This window comes from Brassica napus, chromosome C3 (assembly GCF_020379485.1).
Source record: "Brassica napus cultivar Da-Ae chromosome C3, Da-Ae, whole genome shotgun sequence".
Lineage (NCBI taxonomy): Eukaryota > Viridiplantae > Streptophyta > Magnoliopsida > Brassicales > Brassicaceae > Brassica > Brassica napus.
Window position 1 is genome coordinate 60,438,102 of NC_063446.1, and position 13,821 is coordinate 60,451,922.

General features: G+C 32.0%; 1 protein-coding gene across 1 annotated transcript; it reads right to left on the bottom strand.

Moving 5' to 3' along the window:
- Positions 1-2,876: 2,876 nt before the first annotated feature.
- On the bottom strand, positions 2,877-5,840 carry LOC111204710 (protein SHORT-ROOT-like). The gene has a single exon (XM_022700010.2). The coding sequence runs from the start codon at positions 4,740-4,742 to the stop codon at positions 3,144-3,146; it is 1,599 nt and encodes a 532-aa protein (XP_022555731.1). The 5' UTR covers positions 4,743-5,840; the 3' UTR covers positions 2,877-3,143.
- Between the last annotated feature and the right edge of the window lie 7,981 nt (positions 5,841-13,821).

The window sequence follows — 13,821 nt, forward strand, 5'->3', positions numbered from 1 at the left end:
CTCCAACAGCATCTACCGCAAAACGCTCATGTCCACCGACGTCTGGCGTCCTTTCTGCACCAAAATCTCTTAGTTGTATCTTCAAATCTTTCCCACAAATTTTCGGAGGTGGACTGTCAAACACCCTCTTGTTCTTCGTAAACAAATTCCTACTCCTACGATATGGATGATCAGGTGGTAGGAATCTCCTGTGACAGTCAAACCAACACGTTTTCCTTCCGTGTTTTAGTTGGAAAGCATCAGTGTTATCTTGACAATATGGACATGATAGCCTTCCATGTGTTGTCCATCCAGACAACATACCATATGCTGGAAAATCACTTATTGTCCACATTAGTACTGCCCGCATTTGAAAGTTTTCTTTACACGAAACATCGTATGTTTCAGCACCTTGAGCCCATAGTTGTAGTAACTCATATATTAGTGGCTGAAGAAACACATCAAGTGATCTCTTAGGATGCTCTGGTCCGGGAACGAGAATCGAGAGAAACAAAAACTCTCATCGCAAGCAAAAGTTTGGGGGTAGGTTGTATGGTGTAAGAATGACGGGCCATAGAGAATACTGTTTTCCACTCTTGCCAAAAAGGACTGAAACCATCGGTACATAATCCAAGGTAGACATTTCTTCTCTCATACGCAAAGTCTGGATACTTTGATTGGAAATGCTTCCACGCTTTTGCATCTGAAGGATGTCTGATCTCACCATCTGTTGAGTGCTCCGCATGCCATCTCATTGGTTGCGTTGTGCGTTCAGACAGATACAACCTCTGAAACCTTTCCGTCAAAGGCAAATACCACATCCTTTTATATGGCACTGGAACTCTTCCACTCGTATCTTTATAACGAGGCTTTCCACAAAATTTGCATGTAACCCGCTGTTCATCCGCCCTCCAATAAATTATGCAGTTGTCGCTGCATACATCTATTACCTGATACGATAAACCAAGACCAGCTACGAGTTTCTGAACCTTGTAGTATGAACCAGGAGCTACATTATCCTCGGGTAGAATACCTTTTACAAAATCAGCAATCGCATCCACACAGTCTTCAGCCAAATTATAATCTATTTTAATGCCCATCAATCTTGTAGCAGATGATAAAGCTGAATGACCATCTCTGCAACCTTCGTACAATGGTTGCTTTCCAGCATCCAACATATCATAAAATCTCCTAGCTTGTGCATTGGGTAAATCTTCCCCTCTAAAATGATCATTTACCATCTGCTCAGTACCTACACCATAATCTACATCCGTTCTAATTGGTTCTTCTAATCTAACCGATGGCTGAGGTTCGCTAGTACTACCATGTTCATAATCAGTTTCCCCATGATGATACCAAATTTTGTAACTTCGTGTAAACCCACTCAAATATAGATGAGTCCAAACATCTCACTCTTTAATAACCTTTCTATTTTTACAATTAGAGCAAGGACATCTTAACATACCTGTTTTTGCTTCCGGTTGTCGGTGAACTAACCCCATGAATTCGGTTATACCTCGTTGGTATTCTTCCGTAAGCAATCTCGTGTTCGGATCCAAATGAGGTCGATCGATCCAAGAACGAAAATAATTTGAAGAAGACATTTTTTTATGAATCAAATTCGTGTGTAAAGAGAGTAAGAGGGAGGATGAAGATATGGAGTGAATGAAGAGGAAGAGGGGTGCTTGTATTTATAGTTGAAATCCTGCCGACAGACCGAGGAAATTCCGACGGAATTCCGACGGAAACGGCTAGTTCGTCGGAATTTCTTCGGAATTTTTAAAATCCCCCAACGGCTCTCTAACGGCTATAATATATCCTCGGAATTCATCGGTTTTTTTCCGAGGAATACGTTTTTCCTCGGTATTCCATAAGAATATTCCAACGGATTTGTATTTCCTCGGAATTCCGTCGGTATATTCCTCGGAATTCCGTCGGAATTTTGTGTTTCCTCGGAATTTCCTCGGAAATTCCTCGGGATATTTCGAGGATTTCATTTTCCGTCGGAATGTCCGTTAGAATACCGCTGTTTTCTTGTAGTGTGATGGTAAGGGCCAAGGGGTGCCATGCACAGTCTTAGTTATATGCATGTGTAATCCATTGAAGATATAATATTTATAAATGAATCAAATAAAAGACTGTTCCCTTTATCACTTCTACAAAGCAAAAGTTGAGTGATGCATTATTAAAAAGCCAATATAATTAAATGCTATACACTTCACAAGAACGACAAATGAATAAACTATAATTTTGTGAGTAAAATTGTCGTGTATAAGACGTTGATATTTTTCTTTTCTTCACACACCACGCATCAGAAATGTGAACCACTAGAACTGTTATATAACCATCGAGATACGCTTTGGTGTTTCCTAAACATAAAAATGTACTGCATGTAAATATATTAGCCGGCTGCAACTAGTCTTATAAACTTGTATTGCATGTAAACATATTAGCCGGTTTCCACTAGTATCATAAAGTGATGTTATTAAAATTAAAATTTTCTAAGTTTGTCTATGTTTATGAATGTTCATAATATGTTAAATACATTTACAGAAGTATACAGACCACTAGAGCTCCATTCACGAAATTCATGAGGAGATTCCTCAGCAAAAGTAGCTGTCCAGCCTGTCCTAAGATTCTATATATATAGAAGAACCAACGTGGAGGAATAATCTCTTAATCAGCAAATATATTATGTATTAATTAGAAACATGAATACTGATATACCTCAATTCGTAATAATGTACTCTTGTTGAATTTGAAGAGATAAATATACTTCATTATGAGCTCGATCGGTTTAGTCGATCATTCAATGTAATAGTACCTAGTTGATATCAAATGCTCACATATATAGATAGAACATATACTTTAGAGTTCCGGTGTCGTGTATGAAAAAATAATATAATTCATAACCCTCTATTCTTTTCCATAAACCAAACCAATCACAAATTTTAAACTCAAAAAGAGAAGAAACAAACACTAATAACCACGAATTTATAAACCCTTGACACCCTCCTCTTCAATGATCACAATTTAATCAGTCTATTCCAAAAGCAAAAGTTCAAATTATGAACGCATTATCACCATACAGTAACTATTAATCTCAAAATCCATCATCAACCATCACCACACGTGCGAATATATATAAAAAAAGAATCAGTCATTTACGTTGGCCGCCACGCACTAGCCCAAACCACCGGCTGATCTCTCCAACAAAGAAATATTCCGGCAGAATCAGAGCACTGTACCATCGACCAAACTCCTTCCTTATACCTCCTCAACAAAGCTTTTACGTCATCAGCCACCTCATCACTATACCCCACCGCATCAAACCCTCCATTCCTCATCCTCATCGACCACTTCCTCGCCGTCTCTCTCCTCTCCGTCGAATCCGACGGCTCACAAGCCACCACGTCAACGATCGCACGTCCCGCCGCACGCTCTAGCGTCAACCACTCAGTGCTCGTCCTCGGAAAACTCTCTTCCAACGACCCAAAGCAAACCCTAAACCAACGTAGGCTTTCTCCAAACAATCTCAAGAACTCATCATCAAAGCCTTCTTCTCCGACAAGATCAGCTTCTTCTTCGACGATGGTCATTATCCTCGGCCTTAACCTTCGGAATTTAGATATCAGAGCGTCTCTAGGGTTTCCTCGAGGCGCAATCCCATGCATGGCACCTACACAGTTGACGGCCAAGACCTCCTCTGATTTAATATCGAGCTTGTTGGGATCAAACTCAGATAAATCTCCGGCGTGATGAATAATATTGAATGTAAAAGGAACTCCCATTAGCCTAGCAAACCTCTCCATTCGGTGTCCTATCTCTTTCATCACACGATGCGATGCCGTTTGGTCGTTGACGTATTTATTAGCGACAACTATTGTGGTTAGTCTTAGGTGTGGCGTGTCGTCTGATCTTGTGGCTAAGGCTTCTAGAAGAGTTGGCCACTGAGTGCAAAACGTCGAGCTTATGTCAACGATGTGGATCTTTGCCTCTCCGTCTACTGCTTCCAAGATCGCTCCGTTTGCCGCCACATGTCCAAACGTGGCCCACGGGCTTACTTCTTGGAACTTGAGCATGGTCTTGCGCGTTTGTTCGAAGGAGCATGTCTTCTCCGTTGCTGCGGCGGTTACCATTGTGCGGTAACATCGTTCGCCTGAACCGGTCATGCGGTTGACGAGAGCTTGGAGGAAGTAAAAAGAGAGTTTCTGCTCGGTGTCTCCGTATGGTGAAGAGATCTCGTTGAGTGTCCAGAGGATTTGTTGGGCACGTGTGGTGTCTTTGTCGGAGAAGGCACGTGCTGCTTCGAGGAGGATGGAGTCGGCCCACTTGGCATTGGCTGCGAAGTCGAAGGAAGGAGGAGTTTGAGAGATGGAGAAATCGGAAGGGTCAGGGTGGTGGCCGGATGAGTAAGGTGAGGCCAAGGAAGCGGAGGCTGCTACGGCGGCGGCGGTGGAGGAAGGAGTTGGTGATGTGGCGGGATGGTATTGGGTGGGAGTAGTGAAGGGAGAGTAGTAGTTACTAGGATTGTTGTTGTGGTGATGGTTGTGTTGAGATGAATTAGAAGAGGAAAGGTCTTCTTCATCCATGAAAAAGTTTAAGCATTCTTCGACGACGTCGCTTTGTGGGAAGTTGTAGTGATCAGCTATTTGTGGAGAGCCAGTAGTGGTGGTAGAGGTTCTGCTTTGCGACGATTTATTTGTAATGATACTATCGGATTGTTGTTGTTGGAGACTAACTAATGTAAAGAGAGTGTCCATTTTTCTTCGTCTTTAATATGGAATAACAAAATGAAGAGTACAGAGAAAGAGAGATGGGAGACCCACAATATCTTAAGACTTAATACTTTGGGATGTATATTGCACCAGCATCGTGCGTTGTTGTATATATATATTATTTTATTTTTAAGTGGGAGTGAGTGAATCTTCGATGAAGCTGAGTTGTAGGGAATGGGTTTGGTGGTTTATGTGAGTTTTATAATTAGTAATTTAAAGAAAGAATGGAGCATGAAAAGAGGATTTTCTTGCATCAAATTGTTGTCTCATGTTTATCTTTTGGACTTAATAGATTATTTGAATCTAATCGTGTTTAGCAGAAAATAATTAGAGAGAGAGAACACCGATTTTTGTAACAACAATATGCTTTTTCTATTCTTGGCTAATCAAGAACGTTTTTTGTTTTTACTTTAACCCTAACTGATGATCGTTAAATAACTCTTGACGTAATGATTCTACTAGTTTTTTTTTAGTTTTATTTTTATTGGTTCTACGATTTAAACACTTCCCCAATCTTTTCATGATATATAAAGTATAGCTTACGTTATTTACATGGGAATATTAAATGGATTAGTTAGATATTTTGGAGGTTTCACTAGAGAAAAAGCCATGACAAAAGAAAATGAGAATAAAAAATAAAAGTTACAAAAATAAAGAAGAAAAGGATAAAAAGGTCGATATCATGTGATGGTTAGTGGGTTTCGCTTTTCTTTCCTTTTCATATCGATCCACCCGAGTAACCTTCCCTTTTATTTCTTCTTCTACATTTTTAATCTCTCTCTCATGCAATGTTGTATTTACGTGGATCGTTCATCACACGAATATGTTTATGAATATGTGATTTTTAGACACCTAGATATTGAAAACGACACACATGTTATACAGTTAGCGTAAATTTCCCAAAAGGCCGTGTCTATTACGATGCTTGTTAAAATATAGGCCAAATACATGAAACTAAAGTTGTTCAAGTACCATCCTAAGTAGTGTAAAATACAAATAAAAGGATTCCTCATACATCCTAAATCAGCAGACGCAAAAAGTTAGAACGTGTCCTTACTTATCTCCTACCACATCCAACCAATCAAGCGCCAAAAAGGTTTCAAAGTAGTGCAAATCTCCAAAATAACAACTTTCTAAGTTTATATCACAAAAATAGCACTCAGAAACTAAAATGATCAAAATAGCATTTTATCTTTTGAAAAATTTAAATTTTTTTATTTTTCAAAATTTTAAATCTTATCCCCAAAACCTCACTTCTCAACTCAAAACCCTAAAACCTAAACTCTAAATCCTAAACCCTAAACTCTAAACCTTAAACCCCATCCCTTGAGTGCTATTTTTGTGACTTTTGGCCTTGAATGTTAGTCTGGGAACAAAAACTTGATTTAGTGCTATTTTGGTCTTTCTCTCTTCAAAGTATTAGACGATTCGCGACTAATTAAGTTCCATATGCAATGCACGAAATCACTATTTTATTACTATTAGATTTCTATTTGATGTATATGCGCATCTTGTTTGTTGATTAGTTAGGGGTTTGTTTGGTTTTGCTTTATCTGTTTAAATTTGTCTCTCATGTGCTTGGTTCCAGGCTTGTAAAAATTAATCCGCCGACTTCTTCTTCTGGAGTTCTTAGACCATAGCTCTAATAGGAGTTTTTTCCATTGGGGTTCTTAATATATGTATTATGTATATATATATGTATGTATATATTATATATGTGTAAATAATAATAAGGGTTCTTAAGGATTCTTAAAAGCCTCTTTTAAAAACCTTTACCTATGGGGTTCCACAAAAATTTTGGACTCCACAATTACTTATACCTATATAATATATACATATATATATATATATATATATACATAACACATATATTAAGAACCCCAACGGAAAGAACCCCCGTTGGAAGTGCTCTTGGACCGCCAGTTTTTGTCTATGGAATTGTGGTTGTGCAATTGCCGGCTTTGTATTCGATCAGACGTTTGCAGTTTGAAGTTTATGAATAAATTAATTCATATAACAAAAAGACGCATCTTGTTCCATACTACTAGTACTAATGTAGTCCGTAATGCTTTGAATCTGTTACATCGATCCCAAGTTCCCAACACAAATTTTGATAGACCAACGAAACAATGGCATGAACTATCAATTCAATTTTCTTTCGTTAACTACCAATTTTTATTATAAAGACGTATTTAATTGTACATATATACATATATACATTGTTACAGAATTTATATAGAGATATGCGAAAATGTTATAAAATAGAGCTGAGAGAGAATGTGTATAGGCGTGAGTGAGTGGGTGCAGGCGTGAAGAAAAGCTGACGCCTGACGGCGTGCATCAACATCATCAAAGCTCCACATTTTCCCTCTTCTAATTATTCACTTATAGCTTCTTTACTATTTTAGATTTTCTCATTTCATTTATATCTATCTTAAACCTTTTTCACATTAACACTTAATTAAGAAACCAACCCATATGTCATGTTCTATTCCCTTATATATATAAACAACAAGGTGTAATCATTATCTCAGACATCTGGTATTCTGGTGCATGCTTCTTTGTTTTCTTCTTCTTCTTCAATCATATTGCTCTGATTGAAAACACTCTCCACTGAGTCATGCCATTTTGTATAGAGTCCATATATACTCTTCTTTGTTTACATTTTTGTTCTTTTTATTATGCCTATTGGTTTATTATGCATATGCAAACCTCCAGTTAACCAATGACACTTAATGCATAGGCTCATCAAGATTTCAACGTTTGTCTCGATACAAAGCATTCTTGTGAATCTTGTCTACCGAAACTCACGCCCCTTGTTAAATGACGTTAAATTCCCAAGTATCGACGTTAGATTTGAATCATTTGGCTGACACGTACCACTACAAGCTGAAGGAATGATAATCTAACAAAAAAATCTTGAAATTACATGGTTATTTTTGGTTAATGAATAATGATACCACATAGCTAAGTATGATTAGTTAGTAAAAAACCACATCGCGAAAACGCTGATATTTAAAAAAAAAAAAAAAAAAAAACAAAAACGCTGATATTTTTCCGTATATTATAATGTTACCATGGTTGGTTTTGGTTAATGAATCATCTAAAATTTGTAATATCACCAGGTTATTTCTGTTTATATACTCTCATATATGTTTATATAAAAAAAACTCACCCAAATTTTAGACCAGAGGCGATACAAAAATAGATTATTGCATAGGCTACACACAATGTCTTAGATATACGTATCACGAGTCATCACCATCTCTTGTAGATCAAGTTCTCTTGAGTTTCTTCTACAATCATTAGAACTTTAGAAGTCCCATCTTCATTCAGAAGATTCAGTTTCGTATATCATTTTCAAGAATTCTGTTCTTGCATTATAGGAAAAGTCCCATCTTCATTCAGAAGATTCAGTTGATTTCAAATATTCACATATATAAAAAATAATTTCGGTTCTGCGTATCTATATTTTTGGTTTCAAGTGTATATATATACATTTGTTGTAAGTTTATACATGATGACACCAACCGACATGGCAAAACAAGTACATATATGTATATTCTAATTCTGTTTGTCAACATCTATAAATCATATTTATGCACGCACTAATAATTCGTTCGTTAAGCATATATGCTAAGATACAGTATCAATACACACTTGCACAAAACATATTCATGCTTATTCATTTTGGTTCAATAAGACGATTGTTTGAACTATTTGATTATCGTCCAATTAGCCATAGTCGAAAAAAAATCTGTAGGTCTCCCTTTTCCATCAATCACATAAAAGTAAAAAAGGACTTCTTGGGTAGTCAATTTCGTACCATATATGCAAATGATGTGGAAAGATCACACATTATTAAGATCAACTCAATCAACCTAGCTCAAACTAATAATTTGACATGACTGTACCCAGGGCCGTCTCAAATTAATTTTAGACCCTATTCAAAAAAAATATTAATCGTACATTTTATCAAGTAATTTTAAAATTTAATAACTTTGTCTGATTTTTTTTTTATTATAAGCTCTAAATTTAGCATTATATCTAAAATTTTAAAGTTTCTTACCATAATTTATCTATATATTTTAAAAAAATTCTTAAACTTTTTATTTTTATATTTTGGGGCCTTGTTCGACCGTTCCACTTGCGCGTGCTGTTAGACGGCCCTGACTGTACCGCTTTCTATCTCAAATGTACAGTATATAAGTGACACCAGGTAAAGTTTTTCCAAAGCTGTACCGCTTTCTATCTAACATACCAATTTGAGGCTGATAAGATTAGTGTACAATTATACGAATTTATACAATAAACATAAAACTATGTGCTCAATTCCTAAAAAAAAAATCAGTGTTATCTTAAAATATACACAACTTTATATCGTTAGTGTCATGTTTAAAGAAATTCTAAAAAATGTTAATTGGTTAATGGATTTCATAAATTTGACTTTGCAACTCAGAATATAAGTTTAAGTTTGAAAAACTCGCTTTTCACGATATATAGATAAAATTATAATTTAAACATTAAATATTAATTAATAAAATGCATTCCATCATATATATATATATATATCAATTTTATTATATTTTTTCTCTCAGAACTACAACAATCTATACTAATAAAAGATACATTTTGAAGCTCCATAGAGCGTCCACATCAGCAAAAAAAACTTCTCCCGAAAGATGACACGTGGCATAAAATATAGTTTTACATTTTAATATATACTAATAAAATGAACCTTTTGAGGCTCCATAGAGCGTTCACATCAGCAAAAAAAAGCTTCTCCCAAAAGATGACACATGGCATAAAATATAGTTTTACATTTTAATATTACTAATTTTCGAAATACTAATAAAAGAGACCTTTTGAGGCTCCATAGAGCGTCCACATCAGCAAAACAACTTCTCCCGAAAGATGACACGTGGCATAAAATATAGTTTTACATTTTAATATATACTAATAAAATGAACCTTTTGAGGCTCCATAGAGCGTTCACATCAGCAAAAAAAACTTCTCCCCAAAGATAACACATGGCATAAAATATAGTTTTACATTTTAATATTACTAATTTTCGAAAATTATAAATAATATGTAAACATACAGCATAAAAAATGAAAAAACTACATTAAACATATGTAAAATTACCATTTTTCACTTAAAAAAAAGACGGTTTATCTCCATAATGTAACATTACCGTTTTATAAAAAAACAAAAAACATTATATATAATTTCGAAAATAATAAATATATTAAATCATTTAACATAAAAAATGGAAATACTACATTAAACATATGTAAGATTACCATTTTACATTTTTATTTTTAAAAAATAATATGTAAACATAAAACATAAAAATGGAAAAACTACATTAAACATATGTAAGATTACCATTTTTCACTAAAAAAGAGACGGCTTATCTCCATAATGTAACATTACTATTTTGTAAAAAAAAACATTATATATAATTTCGAAAATAATAAATAATATGTAAACATACAACATAAAAAATGGAAATACTACATTAAACATATGTAAGATTACCATTTTACATTTAAAAATAACAATAATATGTAAACATACAACATAAAAAAATGGAAAAACTACATTAAACATATGTAAAATTAATATTTTTCACTAAAAAAAATGGCTTATCTCCATAATGTAACACTACCATTTTATATAAAAAAAACATAAATATAACTATTTGACTATTTGTCCAAGTTCTTCTATTAAACATTTCCGTTTTACACTAAAAATGGAAAAAAACATTAACATTTAAACATCTATCTTAAAATATAAAATATAGATATCTATACTAATAAAAAGGACTTTTTGAGGCTCCATAGAGCGTCCACATCAGTAAAAAAAACTTCTCCCGAAAGATGACACGTGACATAAATTATAGTATTACATTTTAATATTACTAATTTTCGAAAATTATAAATAATATATAAACATACAGCATAAAAAATGGAAAAACTACATTTAACATATGTAAAATTACCATTTTTCACTTTAAAAAAAGACGGCCTATTCCATAATGTAACATTACCGTTTTATATAAAAAAAACATTATATATAATTTCGAAAATAATAAATATATGTAAACATACAACATAAAAAATAGAAATACTACATTAAACATATGTAAGATTACCATTTTACAATTTGTCCAAGTTCTTCTATTAAACATTGCCGTTTTACATTAAAAATGGAAAAAACATTAAGATTTAAACATCTATCTTAAAATATAAAATATTATCTATACTAATAAAAAAGACCTTTTGAGGCTCCATAGAGAGTCCACATCAGCAAAAAAAACTTCTCCCGAAAGATGACACTTGGCATAAAATATAGTTTTACATTTTAATATTACTAATTTTTGAAAATTATAAATAATATGTAAACATACAGCAGAAAAATTGGAAAAACTATATTGAACATATGTAAAATTACCATTTTTCACTTAAAGAAAAATACGGCTTATCTCCATAATGTAACATTACCGTTTTATAAAAAAAACATTATATATAATTTCAAAAATAATAAATATATGTAAACATACAACATAAAAAATGGAAATACTACATTAAACATATGTAAGATTACCATTTTACATTTTTATTTTTTTAAAATAATATGTAAACATACAACATAAAAAATGAAAAAACTACATTAAACATATGTAAGATTACCATTTTTCACTAAAAAAAAGACGGCTTATCTCCATAATGTAACATTACTATTTTGTAAAAAAAACATTATAAGAATTAATAATCATTTATTAGTATAAGATTATTTTCAAATATGCTATAAAAATAATGATTTGACGTAGTTATAATAATAATCTAGTGATTTAAATATTCTATAGTATTTGACTAATATGTGTGTTAGTCTACATAATGTGCCTAGATGAATAATATTTATATTTATTTATTTTTAAATCAAACCTTTAATCTACGGGTTTTTTGAAAAAATGACTGAATACTAGTCAAATGCAAAGCTAACCAATAACTTTTTGAAACTTTTATTTTTCGTATTCAACGCAGAAGTTCGGATTATTCACGATAATATCATTATTTTTTTTTTAAAAAATGATTTTTTTACTCGATCATCCTCATATTCTCTTTTATTTACAGTATTAGTGGTATTCCGGTGCTACGCGCCGAGTTCATATGTTTTATTCTTTAATGAGTTCAATTTTTTTTTTTTGATTCATTTGATAGTAGTTAGTCACAGTAGTTTATTACTTTGTTTTGAAGTTGCTTAGGTCAAAGAGGAATAACATAAGTGGTTTGATCGATTCAATAAAATAGAATAAATAGTTGATACATAAAGTAGTGTAGAATCACCAGGAAGTTGAATAAATCACATAGGAGTTAGGATGAAGAAGTTATCACACTTTCAAATAAGGTGATCCCAGTTTCCCTGTTTGGGAATATGACAACTTCTTCGTCATTCATATCAAACCAAGATGAATCGCGACGTAAGAACCTTCATTTGTAAACATACAACATAAAAAATGGAAATACTACATTAAACATATGTAAGATTATCATTGTACATTTAAAAATAGCAATAATATGTAAACATACAACATAAAAAAAAATGGAAAAACTACATTAAACATATGTAAGATTATCATTGTACATTTAAAAATAGCAATAATATGTAAACATACAACATAAAGAAAATGGAAAATGTACATTAAGATTTAAACATCTATCTTAAAATGTAAAATAGAGATATTAAGTAAATAAAAAGTACAAGAAATGGAAATACCTATACATGAAAATAAATAATAAGTAAATAATGTAAATATATAATATATGAATTATATATATAATAATAAGTAAATACACAATTTTTTTTTAAAAAAAGGAAAAGTTCATTAAGCATTAAACATCTATCTTAAAATGTAAAATATATAATATAAGTAAATACACAATTTAAAAAAATGGAAAAAGTACATTAAGATTTAAATATCTATTTTAAAATATAAAATATAAACATTACGTAAATAAAAAATATAAGAAATGGAAATAAACATTTTTAAAAATGGAAAAAGTACATTAAGATTTAAACATCTATCTTAAAATGTACATATATCTTAAAATGGTAGTAAATTATATAAAAATGGAAATACCACATTAAACAAAAAAAAAATGTATAGTTTTACATCAAGAAAGTCTCTATAAAATTCATTATTCCATCAACATCAACCTCACACTATCAAGGAAAACTTCAAAGCACTCGAGCAAGAAAATGGTTCCACCATCAACTCTTGCCGTCCCAAAAATCTTTAATGACCTTGAAGAAGATTTTTTATAACAACGAACTTTTTGTTAGGTGGATTCATTGTTAGGAAACCCGCAACTTCCAAAAGCCAAACTTATTCATGGGAATTGAATTGTTTTTCATAGACTCAAAGGTATTCTTACAAATTTAAATTAATCTAATCCATAATTTTATTGTTAATATTCATACTATCTCTTTCATGATCAAACCATTACAGTTAATAACCATTCAAGCGTTTATCCCGAAACACTTCTTTCCTCGCCGAATCAGGTATTGGTTCATGTTGGTTTAGTATTGTTTTTGGTTTATTAACCGGTTTAGGATGATCCTATTGTAAATATAATTTAAGTTGGTTTAGAATATATTATGCTTAAAATAACTTAAATTAAATAATAGTAATCTTATGCTTAAAATATAATTTTAGAGAGTTTTCAAATATAGTTTACAGAACATTATAGGTGATGTATTTAATTTATTAAATTCGTTTATTACTTAAATCTAAGTTTTTTTAAAAACATACTGAGTTATAAATATCAATGCTGGATTGGTGAGTATAACATGAAGACAAAAATATAATATTTTATTTTCAAGATAAGAAATTCAGCTTTTATTCAGTTACTCAATATATAATATCTTAAATTATTTAAAAAAAAATATACATAATTTATATATATAGATTAACATTCCAAACTTAAAATATTATATTATATATGAATAATGTTTTTAAATAAAAATAATTTCTGATTTAAAAAAAAATAAAAACAAC

Bases quoted from the DNA above. Each gene is read 5' to 3' on its own strand.
- LOC111204710 (XM_022700010.2), bottom strand. From the start codon at position 4,742: ATGGACACTCTCTTTACATTAGTTAGTCTCCAACAACAACAATCCGAT.